This window comes from Plecotus auritus (genome assembly GCF_963455305.1).
Source record: "Plecotus auritus genome assembly, chromosome: 8".
Taxonomy (NCBI): domain Eukaryota; kingdom Metazoa; phylum Chordata; class Mammalia; order Chiroptera; family Vespertilionidae; genus Plecotus; species Plecotus auritus.
In genome coordinates, this window is record NC_137782.1 from 60,890,186 (window position 1) to 60,908,509 (window position 18,324).

Below are 18,324 nucleotides of genomic sequence, written 5' to 3' on the forward strand. Positions count from 1 at the left end.
ACTGCAGCGGCTTGCGGCGAGGGGCTGTGCCTCCGGGACCATGTTGCTGCGGACAGCTTGGAGGCGGGTGGCTGCGGCCCTGCCAGCAGCTCAGGGGCCGAGGCCCGAGGCGCCCACCCGGGGTCTGCGCCTGCGCGGTACGCTCCGGGTCCCGCTTGCTGCCACCCTCCCAGGAGGCGCGCCTTCTTTCTCCTCCGCGCGGCGACGCACCTGTATATTCTGTAGCCTCCCTCTTCCGCCCCTACCCAGACCCTCTGACCCTTTCCCTCGGCTTCATCCCTTCAATTTTCTCTAGCTGGCCTTCTTAGTGACTTCGCCGCGACCCACTCAGATCTTATCCCACTGGCCTTCCGAGCCTGAGGCTCGGCCTTCATTCTTCTAACCAACTTTTAGAGATGCTAGCCGTCCAGCAAGTGACCTTCAAAGGAGATCTTACCTACTATGTCTCCACATCCCTTCTAAATGGCTTTGCCATTTCAGAGTCTTTCCAACTCCCAACGATGCAACTTTAATATTGTGACAACATCCCCCTCCAAGAGCCCTGCCTCTGTCCCTTATCTCCTTTTACAGTTTACTCAAATCCTGATGTTTTCTTTCGTTTTTCATTAAGATTCAACCCCAGTATTCCTTAAACTTTACCTTCTGATGTCTTGGATACCCTGTGTCCATAGTCACTTGGCCACTCTGTTCCATATTTTTGGCAGTTGCAGACCATGCTCCCCAGTCTGCTGTTCCCTCAGATACAGCCAGTGCTCCAGAGATGGAGTCAGTGCTGCGACCTCTGTATATGGATGTGCAAGCTACAACTCCTCTGGTAAGAATGGAGGGGCAGCTTTTCCCACGCTGTTTATAGGAATTATATTGTAGAAGTGACAATGTACAGAAGTGGTTAGATTCTTGTAGAGATAAGAGCCATTGATGAATGTGTGCAGGAAAAAGCTTTGAGCTAGGAGTTAGGAGGCTTAACTTGTAGTCCACTTGAAATGACTCAACTACTTACAAGCTATTGATCTTGGTCAAATCATTTCAGTGCGGCACTATAGTAGTAATTAAAATCATGGGCTCTGGAATTAGCAGCACTGCTATTTAGTAACTATGAATGTGGGCAAGTAGTAAATGGATTAAATTAAAAGACATAAAACAGCCCTTAACAGCGTGGCACATGATGGGCACTATTAATACAAGATTTCACCAATATGTGGACTCTGTCATGTCCTGGCCCCTTGCAGATCACATTTCCTGGTAGGAATGTAAATATCTGCAGAAATGGCTGTTAGGAAATGACAGTGTTTATAGATTACCCAGGGAGATGGTAGAATAGTCTGATTTAAGATGGATTGGGAGTGGGAGTGTATTAAGTTAATATTTGGTTAGTATCTGAGGGGCTGGAAGAATGTTTGAGGCCTAATCTGGGCATTGTCTGAAGGGTTGGGAGTTTATTGAGGCAGGTCTGAGGAGATGGAGTGGGGCCTAAGTTAACTATGGGCTCAAGAAGACTGATCTGTTCTTTTGTGCTCAGGACCCTCGGGTGCTTGATGCCATGCTCCCTTACCTAGTCAACTACTATGGGAACCCACACTCCCGGACACATGCTTATGGCTGGGAGAGTGAGGCAGCCATGGAACATGCTCGCCAGGTTAGTACAGAGGAATCTAGGAGGTACTGATGTCATGGATTTAGTGGCCTGTGGGAGGCATTTCCAAGGTAGGTATGGGTGGAGGTAGAAATGGTTTGGGACTCTTTAAGAGATTCAGAGAGCAGGCCTTGGAGTCCCTCTAAAGGCATTTGATTAGTTCCCACATTCCCTAACTAAATGACCTTTGGCAAGTTATTTAATTTCTCTAAGCCTTAGTTTTCTCACATTGCAAATGAGATTGTAATAGTTCCTACTCCCTAGGGTTATTGGGTGAATTAAATGAGACAATGCTAGTGATGTGTTTATTATTCCAATGCGCATATATATATATATATATATATATATATATATATATATATGACGAGTACAATAGTGCTTTTTCTTTTAATACAAATTTTAAAAATTGATATTAGAGGAAGGGAAAGAAAGAGAAAGATGATTGGTTGCCTCCCACATGTGCCATGACCAGGGATCAAACCCACCACCTTTTCGTGTACAAGACGATGCTCCTACCAACTGAGCAACACTGGCCAGGGCTGAAATAGTGCTTTTTTTTTTTTTTTTTTTAATGTTTTTATTGATTTTAGAGAGAGGAAGGGAGAGGGAAAGAGGGATAGAAACATCAGTGACAGAGAAACATGGATTGGCTGCCTCTTGCATGCCCTCTACTGGGGATTGAGCCCACAACCAGGGCATATGCCCTGACCTGGAATCAAACTGTGACCTCCTGGTTTATAGGTTGACCACTGAGCCACACCAGCCAGACACTAGTACTTGCTTTTTCTTTTTTTTGTTAATCCTCACTCGAGTATATTTTCCCATTGATTTTTAGGGAGAGTGGAAGAAAGAGGGAAAGATAGAGCAAAACATCAATGTGAGAGAAACACATCGATTGGTTGCCTCCTGCATGCGCCCAACCAGGGCCCCGGGTCTGGGAGGAACCTGCCATCAAGGTATATGCCCTTGACCGGAATAGAACCCGGGGTCCTTTGGTCTGTAGGCCAACGCTCTATCCACTAAGCCAAACCGGCCAGGGTGAACTAGTACTTTCTTAAAAACAGCAATATTGTCCTGGCAGGTGTGGCTCAGTTTGTTGAGCATCATCCCATGCACCAAAAGATCACCAGTTCAATTTCTGGTCAGGGTACCTACTCAGGTTTTGGGTTCGATCCCGAGTGTGTGTGTCTCTCTCTCTTTCTAAAATCAATAAAATCAGCCCTGGCTGGTTTGGCTCAGTGGATGGAGTGTCGGCCTTCGGACTGAAGGGTCCCAGGTTTGATTCCAGTCAAGGGCACATGCCCAGATTGCGGGCTCGATCCCCATTGTGGGGGCATGCAAGAGGCAGCCAATCAATGATTATCTCTCATCATTGATGTTTCTATCTCTCTCCCTTCCTCTCTGAAATCAAAATAAAAATATATTTTTTAAATAAAAAATAAAATCATATTTTAAAAAATACACCAATATTATTATTATTATTATTTTGTTTTGGGCTGGGAAAGAGCCTGGGATCGGGATGTAAGTGAATTTATCCTTGTCTGACCCTAGTAGGTACAGAGCTTGTTCTTGGGCAGTTGATAGAATACAGTGGAGCTCTTCTTGATCTAGAGCTCTGTCCTAGCTGTGTCCTGGGGTCAAGTACTTTCCTGGGGAACTGATGGTACTTATCTCTGTTTCTTGGCTTGTAGCAAGTAGCATCACTCATTGGGGCCGATCCTCGTGAGATCATTTTCACTAGTGGCGCTACTGAATCCAATAACATAGCAATTAAGGTAAGAGGGCATATTGGGGCTTTCTTGACTTGGGATATGGTATCTTTCTATCATCTGGGCTCATACATGTATTTCCCAGCCACCCACTCCCACCCTATTGTGAAGAGAAGACACATATACTCTTTCTAATTTGTTGCTTCCTTCAATCCTTTGCCATCTAAAATCTTTGCTCCTATTGAACTGAGTTCCATAAGGTAGTTGGATAGGAAAGGAGGTGGTTCTTGGACCACTTGATTTTTTGGACAGCAGCAACTTCACAGAGTGGGTAATGGTGACTTAACACTTTTCCCTGTCCTTTTGATCTAGTCACAGTGAAGTCCAGAATGCACTTATAATTGGGCATGTTTCTCAGTTTCATCCTTGTATGTATGATTTCACAGCTGCCTTCCTCTCAGTCTTCCTTTTCTTTCTGATCAGATCTGTTTGCAACAAGTACCTCCCATTTCTTTAGATGTCCCCATTTTTTTAAAGTCCTGATTACTCTGGTACCCTCTACAGGCATTCACTTGGTCACACATTCTAGGATCAGCAACTCTATCCTTGGGACATACAGATATTTGGTACTTATAAAAGTAAAATTCCACTCTCAATAGTCATGTTGGTGTTTCAGAGAACATACTCACCTCTGATTGAGCCTGGTTACCAGGATAACTTGTGTAAATACCTTGGTTCTGATAACTTGTGGGCTACTATAAGTTCAACTCTGGCTTTACCCCCTCTCACCATTGTCTCTCAACTGTGCGTCCAATATTTTATTTTATTTTTATTTTATTTTATGACCTGTCCTGAGTGTAAGAGGCCAGGGACAGGCTCCAGAATCATACTGCCTGATTCTGTTAGCAGAAAAGCGTCCTTTCTTTGGACTATAGAGACCACAGAGCCAGATCCCTCCAAAGATGGGGATGGTTTCAAAACTTTGAAAATGTTTGCTTTGAAAGGTCCCACAGATCCCAAACCCAGAGGTTAAGGATCGCTAACAATAGTTGTGACCTTGTTCCCCTTAGTCTCCTGGATGGGTAGAGTAAATATCTATGTGCTATTAGAACCTTATACACTGTGGGTAAGTGAGATAGGAGACAGGGCAACTTTTAAATGTTTTCCTTTTATGTTTCTTATCCTTGAGAACATACAGTTATATGTTGTTTTAAATTTGGCCTAATTAGTGCTCTATGATAAGCTCTCGAGGAATGGAGTTGTGCATTTTATTTCTTTAATTTTTAGAAAGTAATTCATATATTTATAGTATAATTTTTAACTCTATAGAAAAGTTTAAAGTAAAATATGGCTTCCTCCCCTATTCTCCGAATTCTGTTACTAAACTAATTCTGTTACTAAACTAATTCTGTTACTAAACTAATTCTGTTTATTGTTGTTTCAAAAAAACCCACATATATATATGAATATGCTTTTAATATTTTCACAAATTGTAGCATATCATATTTATTCTTCTGTAGCCATTAATAACATATCCTATGTTCTTCCATTTCAAACTTCATTATTTTTTTTTTTCAAACTCCATTATTTTTACTATAAGTACATTCTTGTTTATGGAGTTGTGTTATCACAACTTAGTATTCATTTTACTATTCATTCTCTTGGATGTGTTTAACCTTCCCATTTTTCTTGAGGATTGTAAATATAACTAAAGCATATTTTGTCTCTATAGCTTCTCTATTTTTTGAAATATTTCCCTAAGGTAAACTCCCCAAAGAGGAATCACAGTTAAAGAATGTGAATACAGCTTTTAAGACATCTTTCTACACAATTATCTGAAGACTTAGAGCATAAATACTGCCATTAGCAAGGAATAAGTGTATGAGTTTCACTTCTATCCTCCCAACTTTGGGTATCAGTATCCCTATATTTGCATGTTTTGCTATTTAAATAGAAATAAATGAGAGAGGCTTTTGCTTGTGGTGTAAGGATAGGCATGTTCCCTATTTTCCACCTGTGAATATATTTGGTCTTTGTTCTCCGTTCCTGGTACAGAGCTTCAGAAACCCTTGGAGTTTTCTGAATGACAGGATTGTCATTCTTTATTCAAAACAAACTTCTTTGTACCATTTCTGAGTTTATGGTAATGGGGTAATTTATGTGGGCCCTTAATTTCAAGGGACAGGTTGCCTACTCCAGAAAAATCAAGCATGTGATTAAAGGGTTGGAACTTCCAGCTCTCCTGTCCTCTGGGGAGGAGAGTGGGTCTGGAGATTGGATTCAGTTCAATGGCCAAAGATTTAATCGATCATGCCTGTGTAATGAAACCCCCATAAAAACTCTGGACAGCGAGGCTTGCAGGAGCTTCCAGGTTAGTGGACTCATAGGTGTGTGGAGAAGGTGGTGGCATGCCTAGATTCCAGGAGGAAAGAGCATGGAAGCTCTGTGCCCCTCCCCACTCTAGACCTCACCCTATGCATCTCTTCTATTTGTCTGTTCCTGAGATGTATTCTTTTTTTAAAAAAATATATTTTTTATTGATTTTTTACAGAGAGGAAGGGAGAGGGATAGAATTGGAAACATCGATGAGAGAGAAACATTGATCAGCTGCCTCCTGCACACCTCCTATTGGGGATGTGCCTGCAACCAACGTACATGCCCTTGACCAGAATTGAACCTGGGACCCTTCAGTCTGCAGGCCGACGCTCTATCCACTGAGCCAAACCGGTCAGGGCCTGAGATATATTCTTTATAATAAAACCCTAGTCATAAGTACACCACTTTTTTTTTTTTTTTTACACAAAGACAATTATTTCAGACCTTTATTAACAGGTGCTTGCAGTTAGTTGACTTTTTTGGAAAAAAAAAAGCTGTAAACTTGTATTACAAATTAAAAATGAGGTTCTTAAAAATCTCAACTTGACCAGATATGAAACAATTTAAAAACCTTTAAAGGTGTATTGAGAAAAACCACGCTTTTTTTTTTCTTTATTAAAAAACACGTTTGTCATTATCAAAAAGAGACGTCTTTAGATAAAAATAATAAAAACCCCATGCTGCATAGATAATGCAGATAGTTCTAGTTATCTGGTCAACGGGCAAAAAACAAGCACTTAAGGTCTTCAGCTCCAATCTTTTGTTCATTTCTTATTGCTGGAATTTCATATTTCTTCTTGTTGGATGACTAAACCGGATGATGGTAAAGATGGTAAGCCGGCATTTTTTACTCAGCCCCGCCCTGCTCAGCCTCGGGAGCGGACGAATTCTCAGCTGGTGAATCGCCTGCTTTTGTCTCTTTGCCATCTTGTGGGTTAGGGTTTTCTGGGCGTCTGCGTCGGTAATTGAAGTTGCGGCGGTACCGACGTTGAGGTGGCTGCTGACCTTGGGTCTCATCTCCTTGATTTTCCTTATCTTCTTCATTGCCTTCCTCTCTAGGCTGTCTTTGGCGAGGAGGGCCCCTGCGGAATGGTGGTCTATAGCCCCGATACATATTCTGTCTCACTGGTCTGCCTTGTTCTCCTGCACCCTGGTTGTCAGCACCCTCTATCACTTCTCCCTGTACAGGAGGGTTGGAATACTGTGGTCGATGCCCATAGGGTCTCCACATGTAGTAAGGTGGGAACCAGGAACCATCGCCTGCGATAGGGCCGGCGCTGTTGGCCCTGGCCTTCGGGAGCACTCTCTGATCCCTCATTCTTTTCCCCACTCTCACTATTCTGGTAATTCTGCTGATAATTGCGTGGAGGACCCCTGCGACGTGGATAGCGTCTATAATGGTTACGGTCTGCTGCATATTTGGTGCCTTGTACTGGAACTCCACCAGGGCCTGTAACATTTGCACCACTTTTAATGAGTTCCATGAGTTATTCTAGTGAATTATTGAACTTTAGAGGGCTACGGAAGCCCTGAATTTGTCACCAGCTGGGCAGAAGTATGGGGGGTGGTTGTGACATCCAGGACTTGCAGTTGGCGTTGGAAGTGGAAGCAGTCTTCTGAGACTGAGCCCCTTAACCTGCACTAACTCTGGGTAGTTAGTATCAGAATTAAATTGATTTGTAGGACAACCAGTGGGTGTTAGAGAATTGATCTTGGAGCATACCACCCTTGCCCACTTTCCCTTTACAAATGGAATGGAAGTCATTGCTGTCTTTCTGAGTATATTCTTTCTTCCACCACCACCAATTTACAGGGGGTGGCCAGGTTTTATAGGTCACGGAAAAAGCACTTGATCACCTCCCAGACAGAACACAAATGTGTCTTGGACTCTTGCCGTTCACTGGAAGCTGAGGGCTTTCAGGTCACCTACCTCCCAGTGAAGAAGAGTGGGATCATTGACCTGAAGGTAGGAGTGGCTCTTGGCAGGAGGGGAAAAATTGGAGGAGCATGGCTTCTGCCTGTGTATCTATATCTATCTATCTCCAGCCTTAGCTCAAGCTTGAAGGACTAGATCTAATGATGAGGGTGGGGCTTAGAGAAATAGGCCTAGCAGAGAAACCAAGAGCATGTTCCCTTTGAGTGTGTACCATCTTCCTTTTCTCTGGAGGATGTATTTCTCAGCTTTGTTGCTGCTTCCTGGTTTGTGTGGGAGTCACTGGATGTGTGTGCAGGATGCCAGGGGCTGATACCATGGTGAAGCTCTGGCCTCCTCCTCACCTACTCTAAAGAGGAGGTATAGTTTTTTTAGAAGAATATTTCCCTTTTTGTCCTATGTCCTTATGTGTCCATTTTGGGTAGTGAGTCCAAGCATCTTGTCCACCAGAGTTTGGATACTAGCTCCCTAGACAAATCCTAAGATATAGTATGTAGACAGAACCCGGTCATGTACATTTGGAATTAAGGAGGGAACACAAGATTACATGAATGTAGGAGAAAGCGAGGCGGAGAAATCTCTATGATTGGTTTACAGGATAGTTAACAAGATTATGTGCTCCTTTGAGGTGTGGAAAAGAGGATTATTCTGGCATTTCAAAGGTGTATTAACCTAGATGCCCAAGAACAAAGGACAGGGCTTGCTTTAGGCAAGATAAACCTTTCACTAAACAAGTTAGAGGTCTAGGGCATGTGTACCCACCGTACCTGCCCAGTTAAGATTTTTTTTAGGAATTTTTTAAAAAAATTTTCACCTGAGGATATTTTTCCCATTGTTTTTCAGAGAGAGACACATCAACTGGTTGCCTCCCACATGTGCCCCCAATCAGGGCCAGAGAGCGAACCTGCAACCCGGGTATGTGCCCTTGATCCAGAACCGAATCTGAGACCCTTAGGTGCTCAGGCTGATGCTCTAACCATTGATCCCACCAGTCAGGGCCAGCTAGTAATTTTTTATCAGATCACCCTGTGAGATTATTTTTGGTCACTGATTTATTACAGCACCCCTTTTTGTTCACAAGTTTTTTTTGTTTGTTTTTTAAATATATTTTATTGATTTTGTACAGAGAGGAAGGGAGAGGGATAGAGATTTAGAAACATCGATGAGAGAGAAACATCGACCAGTTGCCTCCTGCACACCTCCCACGGGGGATGTGCCCGCAACCAATGTACATGCCCTTGACCGGAATCGAACCCGGGACCCTTCAGTCCGCAGGCCGACGCTCTATCCACTGAGCCAAACCGGTTTCGGCTGTTCACAAGTTTTATAAAGAACAAACACTGCCAAAGTGTTTGGTTTTTATGTCAAAGTGTTTTTCAGTTTGGCTGTACCATTTTATATTTCCATGAGCAGTGTATGAATGATACAGTTTCTTTGCTTTCTCCCCAGCAGTTTTGTATTCTCAGTTTTCTGATAGGTGTGTAGCAAAAGGTTCCCTTTTCAAGACTAAGCTTGCCCACATTCTAAGTTAGGGAGTACCAGGTGGTGCTGTACAGCCTTCTTATTCCTGATGCTCTTAGGAACTAGAGGCTGCTATCCAGCCCGATACCAGCCTGGTCTCAGTCATGTCTGTGAACAATGAGATTGGAGTGAAACAGCCCATTTCGGAAATAGGTGAGTATGGTGGTGAACCCTGATGCTGGCCCACCAAGCATCTGAGTAGCGGGAGGGGGCTAGGAGCTGTAACACTTTATAGAATACAGTAAGGAAATCTGGGGAAAGACACATTGTAAATGATATAGCCAGTATTTGAATCCAGGTCCAGTACCTTTTAGTTCTTTTCATTTTACTGCAGTTGGTGTAGTAAAAAAAAAAAATCCCCAAAAACCTCTACTCTTTTTTTTTCTTCCTCTGACTGTTTTCACTTTTGAACATCTCTTTATTATGCTAATTTAGAGCCAGTCTCAACCTCCTAGTCACATTAGCAAATTCATCTCTTAATCTTTACCTCTTTTAAATAAAAAGGTTTGTGAAAGTTGATCTGATATGTTGAAAGACCAGTGTTGAAGAGAGAGAGAAAGAGAAATGACTTGTTACATGGTTAGAGGCTAATGCCAGATGCAGTTTTGCCTTAGAACTCATGGAACATTGTGGGATCACTGCCAGGTGACTTCCCAACATGGTGCTATGTTCTTTCCCTCTGTTGTTTCCTCAGGGCGGATTTGCAGTTCCAGAAAGGTCTATTTCCATACCGATGCAGCCCAGGCTGTTGGAAAAATCCCACTTGATGTCAACGACATGAAAATTGATCTCATGAGCATCAGTGGTCACAAAATCTATGGTCCCAAAGGTACCAGCCCCTCCTAGAGTTCCTCTGCTCTGTACCTCCCAGTAAACCCTTTGATAGGTGTTCCTTGTGTTGTAGGCGACATAGCACCAAGTGTCTAACTGGTGGGGTCAGACCAGAACTGGCTTCAGCAACTTCAGTATTTGAGTTTTGGCTAGGAAAGAATTTAGAGCCAAGACCCAAACTATAAGAGAACATATATTTAGTAAAGCACAGAGGTAGAAAAAGTAATTCCTAGGAGAAATGGGCTTAGGAAACAAGTTATAGAGGTAAAGGAAGAACCCTTGAAGGTAGGGAGTGAGGAAGGTAATGGTAACATGCCTTGGGGGAGGGTAGAGAGGGGTAGAGAAAGGGAAAGGCATGGTCATGCTCTGGGGAGGGAGAGCACTGGGTGGAGATTTTATTTATTTATTTATTTATTATTATTACTATTTTTTTATTTTTTATTTTTAAAACACATTTGAGAGAGAGAGAATATCGGTTTGTTGTTCCACTTATTTATTGGTTGATTCTTTTTAAAAATATTTTTTTTATAAATATATATATTTTTGATTGATTTCAGAGAGGAAGGGATAGGAAGAGAGAGATAGAAACATCAGTGATGAGAGGGAATCATTGTTTGGCTGCCTCCCGCACGTTGGACCGAGCCTGCAACCCAGGCATGTGCCCTTGACCAGAATCGAACCTGGGACCCTTGAGTCTGCAGGCCAACGCTCTATCCACTGAGTCAAACCAGCTTGGGCTGGATGATTCTTTTTTTAAAATGTATTTTTATTGATTTCAAAGAGGAAATCACGCCCCCTACTGGGGACCGAGCCCTTGTGCCCGGGCATTTGCCCTTGACCAAAATCAAACCCAGGACCCTTGAGTCCACAGGCTGATGCTCTATCCACTGAGCCAAACCGGCCAGGGCTATTATTTTTTTTAAATATTTTTTTATTGATTTCAGAGAGAAAGGGAGAGGTAGAGAGAGACAGAAACATCAATGACGAGGTAACATTGATGGGCTGCCTCCTGCACGCCCCTTATTGGGGATCAGGCCAAAACCCAGGCATGTGCCCTGACTGCGAATCGAATCAGTGACCTCTTGGTACATGGGCCAACACTCAGCCATTGAGCCACTCTGGTCAGGCTCCTCGAAGGATTTTTATTGTTGTTGTTAATCCTCATCTGAGGATATTTTGGCATTGTTTTTTTTTTAGAGAGAGTGGAAGGGAGGGGGGAAAGACCAAGGGAAACATTGATGTGAGACAGACACATCAATTGGTTGCCTCCCACAGAAGCCCCTACCCTGTTAATCCTATCACCCGAGGATATTTTATTTCCCACTGAGTTTTAGAGAGAGTGGAAGGCAGTGGGAGAGACTGAGAGAAACATTAATTGGTTGCCTTCCCCATGCACCCTGATCGGGGGTGGGGATCAAGCCTGCAACCTTTGACTGGGAATCGAACCTAAGACCCTTCAGTGTTTGGGCCAACACTCTAACCATTGAGCAAAATTGGCCAGCGCTCCCCCTCTGTTTTTTTAACTCACAAGATAGCATACTATACTCATTGTTCTGCATCTTACTTTTTCCACCTAACAATACATCTTTTTTAAAAAATATATGTTTTTAGAGATTTTTTATTTTATAGAGGAAGGGAGAGGGAGAAGAGAGTGAGAAATAGAAACATCAATGGATTAGCTGCCTACTGCACGCCCCCTACTGGCATGTGCCCTAACCAGGAATTGACTGGCAACCTCTTGGTGCTTGGGTCAATGCTCAACAACTGAGTCACACAGGCTGGGTATATCTTTTAAAAAATAATTAAAGTACACTCCTTAACCATTTTGGCTCAGTAGATAGAGCGTTGGCCTGTGGACTGAAGGGTCCTGGGTTTGATTCTGGTCAAGGGCATGTACCTTGGTTGCAGGCTCGATCTCCAGTAGCGGGCGTGCAGGAGGCAGCTGATTGATGTTTCTCATCGATGTTTCTAAGTCTCTATCCCTCTCCCTTCTTCTCTGTAAAAATCAATAAAATACATTAAAAAAATTATAGACTATTAAAATTTTAACAGTTTTCTAACAGTGTATCTTGGAGATTTTACAGTGGCAGTACAAAAGGAGCTTTCTCATTCTTTTATACACCTGCTTTGTATTTCATGTGTCATTTATTTGCCCATACCCCTGATGAAAGACATCTAAGTTGTTTCCAATTTTATTTTTGCTATTGTGAGTAATGCTGCATTGGGTGATGCCATTTTACACATGCATAAGGAGCTACTTTAAACTTAAAAATGAGCCCTGGCCGGTTTGGCTCAGTGGATGGAGTGTCGGCCTGCGGACTGAGGGGTCCCGGGTTCGATTCCGGTCAAGGGCATGTACCTGGGTTGTGGGCACATCCCCATTGGGGGGCGGTGCAGGAGGCAGCTGATCGATGTCTCTCTCTCATCGATGTTTCTAACTTTCTGTCCCTCTCTCTTCCTCTCTGTAAAAAAATCAATAAAATATATATATTTTTAAAAATAAATAAACTTAAAAATGAGTCTTGACTCCTTCTGATGTTAAATAATTTTGATATAGCCCTAGCTGGTTTGGCTTGGTGGATAGAGCATTGGCCTGCAGACTGAAGGGTCCCAGGTTCGATACCGGTCAAGGGCGCATGCCTGGGTTGCAGGCTTGATCCCCAGTGGGGAGTGCAGTAGGCAGCCGATCAATGATTCTCTCTCATCATTGATGTTTCTATCTCTCTCTCCCTCTTCCTTCCTCTCTGAAATCAATAAAAATATATTTAAAAAATAATTTTGATATGTATTATGCTTTTACTGCTGTTCATTTTTTTTTTCTCAACCTTTTATATTTTGAAAAATTTCAAGGTTACAGAAAAGTTGAAAGACTATTTTGACTCCTTTGGAAAGTTATATTTTATTTCACCTGCATTTTTCTTTTTCTCTTTTATGTAACAAACTTTGTTTCCCAGGGGTTGGTGCCATCTACATTCGCCGCCGGCCCCGTGTGCGTGTGGAGGCCCTGCAGAGTGGAGGGGGACAGGAGCGGGGTATGCGGTCTGGGACAGTGCCCACACCCTTGGTGGTGGGCCTGGGGGCTGCGTGTGAAGTGGCACAGCAAGAGATGGAGGTATGGGGAGAGTAGTTTCCTCTCACAACCTTTTCCCCTGTGCTGGGTCTCCTGTTAGAAGTTTCTCAGCATGAATGAGTCAGATCTCTGCCAGAAGAGGAGGTTTAAGAAAGCTGTCTTTGTCCCAGTGCTGCTGGCATCTTGTTTTGGAGGGAGGTGTTATGGGCTCCAAAATCCAGGTCCTTTCAGTAGTTATCAGCTCATTTATTTCTGGGTATTGGAACCCATGTGTCCAATTATTTAGCACCTTTGCATACTAGGTGCTGTGCTCTGTGCTGAGGATACAGTGGTCTCCAAGAGTAACATAGGACGATAGGTAGGTCTAATGCACAGTCACTTCTGGACACAGGAGGAGGGCTCCTTGTGCTGTGTGTTTCTATGCTGTTGATGGTCACTATGCCTAGTTCTCTCTTGCCTGTTCCTTAGTACGACCACAAGCGAATTTCAAAGTTAGCAGAGCGACTGATACAGAAGATCATGAAGAGCCTTCCGGATGTTGTGATGAATGGGGACCCTGATCACCATTACCCAGGTATGGACGTGCCTTTTCTATTCCCATCCTGGGAGAGCCTGAGACTAAGACTCCTCTCATAGTGGTTCTCTTTTCCAGGTTGTATCAACCTCTCCTTTGCCTATGTGGAAGGGGAGAGTCTACTAATGGCACTCAAGGATGTTGCCTTATCTTCGGGGAGGTAAGTTGGATCAGATAGAAAGGAGGATGGCAGGACCAATTAGCGTGGCTTCTAAGTGTTATAACAGATTATTGAGCTTTCCAGTATAGAAATAACAGGGACAAGAGCTCTTGGTTAAGAATAAAGGTCATTTTGTAAGCATCTACTTATTTTTATATTTTGTTAACCCTCATCCAAGCATATTTTTTCATTGATTTTTAGGGAGAGTGGGAGAGAGAGGAAAAGACAGAGAGAAACATCAATGTAAGAGAAACACACCGATTGGTTGGCTCCTTCACATGCCCCAACCAGGGCCCGGGCAGAGAGGAGCCTGCAACCAGGGTACATGCACTTGACCATAATCGAACCCAGGATCCTTTGGTCCACAGGCCGATGCTCTATCCACTGAGCCAACCTGGCTAGGGCGTAAGCATCTATTTTTTTAGCTAGCTGGGCACAGGCTGAAGTTGCCATTCTAGGAGGGCTTCTTGGGGTAGAATTTTGTACCTTTTGTAGTCCCAGGAGGTGCAAATATCTGTTCTAGTATTGTATTAGCAGTTCTGTTGTAGGCCTCAGAACTGAAGTATACTTTAAAGGCCACCACGGGTTTAGCTGTCATCTGTGCTGGTACAATATGGTGTATTCAGTCACAGGGGAGTGAACACATGTTCTGCTGCCTCTTGTTGTCAGATCAGCTCTTATTGTGGTGTCATTCTGTGGCAATATCCTTGTTCAAGGAGTTTAACCTCCATATGGCCCAGAGGAGCTAGATTTATATCCCAGAAAGTGCCAGTAGCATCCGGCCCTTTAGCTCTGACAGATGAGAATGTCTCTTTTGTCTCCATGTTATGACTCTAGGGACCTGGGAGATGGGAGCAAGCCTGGGGGTTTGGGGCTAAAATCAGATGTTGATGAACTGAGCAAGGCTCTGTGTCTTTCTCCTCAGTGCGTGCACTTCTGCATCCCTGGAGCCCTCTTATGTCCTTCGAGCAATTGGCACTGATGAGGATTTAGCTCACTCTTCTATCAGGTCAGTCAGTTGAGCTGTAACATTTATGAAAGGCATCTTTTTTTGTGTGTGTATTTCATCTCCTGTTATCGTCTCCTCAATCTAGTTTTCCTTATTCCTTCTTAATTCTTTTTTTTTTTTAAATATATTTTTTTATTGATTTTTTACAGAGAGGAAGGGAGAGAGAGAGAGTTAGAAACATTGATGAGAGAGAAACATCAATCAGCTGCCTCCTTCACACCCCCCACCGGGAATGTGCCGGCAACCAAGGTACATGCCCTTGGTACATGCCCTTGACCAGAATCGAACCTGGGACCCTTGAGTCCGCAGGCCAATGCTCTATCCACTGAGCCAAACCGGTTTGGGCCCTTCTTAATTCTTCATGAAAGTTTCTAGACCAGTGATTCTCAGACTTCATTGACTATCACCTGGGAAGTTTGTGTAAGATGAAGATTTCTGAATCCTACACTCAAAGAATATGATTCACTAGGTCTGGAGAAGTAGGAAACTTCTCAGGAGATTCTGATGTGGCTGGTCCACAAACCACAGAAACTGAGACCTAGAGGGGAAGGACCATGTTCTCTCCATGTTGTGTGTGGAGTAAATCCTTGCTGAGTATTTGCTGAATGAATTTACCTCAGTGCTAGAGCTCTGATGCAGAGCTCTTCTTCTATGCCCTTTTTAGGTTTGGCATTGGCCGTTTCACTACAGAGGAGGAAGTGGACTACACAGTAGAGAAGTGCATTTACCATGTGAAGCGTCTTCGCGAAATGAGGTATGCACTGTTGTACCAGAGACCCTTTGGAAGAAATTGCAGTGCTCATGCTGTGTTCACATAGCCGGAAACCAGAGTTTGCAAATAATTGGATTTTAGGATTTAGAGGTTCCACAAAGCAAGAAAGTGAATATCTTTGGCTACTTATTTTCAGAATATGAAAAAATGTTTTTAAAAACTAAAGAAGCACATAAATTGAAGTGTTTTTTGGAGTATTAATAGTTGTCATTGCAGCAATATCAATACAAAATTTGTGATTTGTAGTTTAAGTATAGGAAAACTCCCTTTAATAAAGAATTCTTGGCTGCTGCTTCTCTAAGCTCTCCCTCATCCAATATCTCTTCTCTTTGGCAGCCCTCTCTGGGAGATGGTGCAGGATGGCATTGACCTTAAGAGCATCAAGTGGACCCAACACTAGAAGAGTGGACCTTTGACTTTGTGCTGCCCTGGTTGCTCCTGCATCATCACTGCACGGCACCTCATTACACCCAGTGGGTGTTTCATGTTCAAACCAGAATTGGTATAGCGCAGTTGACTTCAGCATCAGCTCACCTCCAAGATAGAAACACAGGATCTTTCCTGGGTCTCAGCTTTTTTTTGGTGGGAAACACTCCCCCTTTATCTCCAGGAGTCCTTCTCTGTTCTTATGGTCAGTGGATGTCTCACCCTGAAACAGAAGGAACATTTGTTATGATCTTGCTCTATATCCTTGGTGGAGAGAGCCAGAAGAACTAAAAGAAGGCTCTTTGTTCAGGGACCCTGATGCTATACATGGATGTTTTGAGTTGTTGCTTACTGCTACTAGCAAGACTGATTCCTTCAGGAACAAACATAATCAACTATGATTTAATCTTTTTTTGTGGCCTCAAAGGCCACCTCTTCATATTGACTGTAGATGGAACAGAAAGTTTCTTAGAAAGCTTGTCTTTCTGTTCTTATCTCCTTTTCTTTTGACTTAGTGGAGTGAGAAATATCTATATGATACTACCCATTATTCTGATAATTTGTTTCTTTTTAAAAAATTGTTAATTTGCAGATTAGAGAAATAAAATTGCCTTCCTCTATTTACTCTGTGACTTTATGAGAGGTCCAGGGAGAATTCCAAGCTGTGATTCGGAATTGTGGAGCAGACTACTACTCCACTTGATTTCCATAGATGACTAAATCTGCTTGCATATCTCATTATTTGAGTGCTTGTCAGGAGCTTGATATTATTCTGGGTATTGGGGATACATTGGTTAACAGGACCAAAAAGGACCTTGCCCTCATTCTTGTTGAGAGTCAGAAAATAATGAGTAAATAAATAAGCCTATGGAAGAAATAGAGTAGTAAAGGAGATAATGGTGAGAACCTACTATGTTGGACATACTTTGAAATCTTTTTTGAGGAGGTGTTAGTTAAGCAGAAATGTGATTTCCTGTCATGGAAAAAGCTAGGGATGAGTGAGGGATGAGAAGGAGCAACAGAAGCAAAAGGGACTGAGGTATGAAAAAGCATGGTGTGTTTGAGAAACCAATAGAAGGCCAATGTAGCTAGAGTAGAGTTTTTTCCATTTGTGGATCTGAAGACATAGTTGGATACTTACCAGAACACAATCAAATGAGAGAAAAATAAATTAGACTACATCACACATATTTTTAAATTATTTATTTGCATGTATATACCAAGTTGCAAATGTATTTCTTATGCTGGTGATGATCAAAAAAGTTTGAAAGCCACTAGCCTAAAGTATGGTAAATGCAGATGGACAGGAGAAGGAGATGAAATATGTTTTTTAAATAAATTTTTTTATTTTGAATAATTTTAGATTTAGCAAAAGGTTGTAAAGATAGTACAGTTATATATTAATCACCCAACTTCCTCTAATTTAACTTGGTACATTTGTCAAAACTAAGACTAACATCTGTACATTAATATGAACTAAACTTTAGATTTTATTCAGATTTCAACAGTTTTCCCAGTAATGCCCATTTCCTGTTTCAGGATCCAATCCTGGAAACAACATTGCATTTAGTAAGTTTTTTCTTCTTTTTTTTCTTTTGACTCGGTGCAGGAAAGTTTCCACAAAATGAGTCCAGGTGATTTTGAGATTATGTTTATTAAAGCTGAGGACAGTGAAACCAGAAAGAGTTTAGGATAAAGGAAGCATCAGGAGAGAGACTAGTGGGGCTGCTTTGGTTCTCTAGAAACCTTATAGGAAAGAAATGAGCCTAGGAAGGCCTACTTTGGTTCACTGGAAAGTCAGAGAAAAGGGGCCTTGGAGACAGAGACAGGTTCGGGGGGTTATCTTGGGATGAGCTGCAGCTGCCCATTGCTCCCCGTGCTGTAGGTCTCCTGGCAACCCTTACAGTTTAGGAGGCACATACCTGAGAGGGAAGAAAGGAGTGGGCATGCTCCCTGGAGAGGTGCCTAGTAGGTTTTGTTTTTAATACACTATATTATACCTACAAAGAGTATATTTAATAAAGTATAGATTTCGTTTAAGTGTGGCCTGGTCCTGGCCAGGTAGCTCAGTTGGTTAGAGCATCACCTCAATACACCAAGGTTATGGGTTCCATCCGGCAGTCAGGGCACATGTAAGAATCAACCAATGAATGCATAAATAAATGGAACAACAAATCGATGTTTCTCTCTCAAATCAATTTAAAAATGTGACCTTTTTCTTTTCTTCCTTTGAAATTTTAAGAGAAAGTTTATTTAGAAAGTTACAGAGGCAGTAGAAGTGAGCCAGAGAGGCTGGATAGGCTCAGGAAA

The 18,324-nt window shown here is 42.6% G+C and overlaps 2 protein-coding genes across 2 annotated transcripts; one reads left to right on the forward strand and one right to left on the reverse strand.

Moving 5' to 3' along the window:
- Nucleotides 1–2: 2 nt before the first annotated feature.
- Nucleotides 3–18,192, forward strand: NFS1 (NFS1 cysteine desulfurase). The gene is made up of 13 exons (XM_080686555.1): nt 3–137; nt 705–814; nt 1,520–1,636; nt 3,325–3,408; nt 7,532–7,684; nt 9,232–9,325; nt 9,867–10,001; nt 12,958–13,115; nt 13,542–13,647; nt 13,726–13,807; nt 14,733–14,816; nt 15,481–15,570; nt 15,925–18,192. The coding sequence occupies exons 1-13, from the start codon at nt 41–43 to the stop codon at nt 15,986–15,988; spliced, it is 1,374 nt and encodes a 457-aa protein (XP_080542681.1). The 5' UTR covers nt 3–40; the 3' UTR covers nt 15,989–18,192.
- On the reverse strand, nt 6,299–7,202 carry LOC308255820 (Y-box-binding protein 1-like; the record flags this gene model as incomplete). Its single annotated transcript, XM_080683751.1, is given in 2 exon segments — nt 6,299–6,974; nt 6,976–7,202. Coding segments are annotated over 2 exon segments (636 nt in total). The 3' UTR covers nt 6,299–6,565.
- Nucleotides 18,193–18,324: the final 132 nt, after the last annotated feature.

Coding starts and splice junctions, on each gene's coding strand:
- NFS1 (XM_080686555.1), top strand. CDS start 41: ATGTTGCTGCGGACAGCTTGGAGGCGGGTGGCTGCGGCCCTGCCAGCA. Junction 1,637..3,324: donor CCATGGAACATGCTCGCCAG/GTTAGTACAGAG, acceptor CTTGGCTTGTAG/CAAGTAGCATCACTCATTGG. Junction 13,116..13,541: donor TGGCACAGCAAGAGATGGAG/GTATGGGGAGAG, acceptor CCTGTTCCTTAG/TACGACCACAAGCGAATTTC.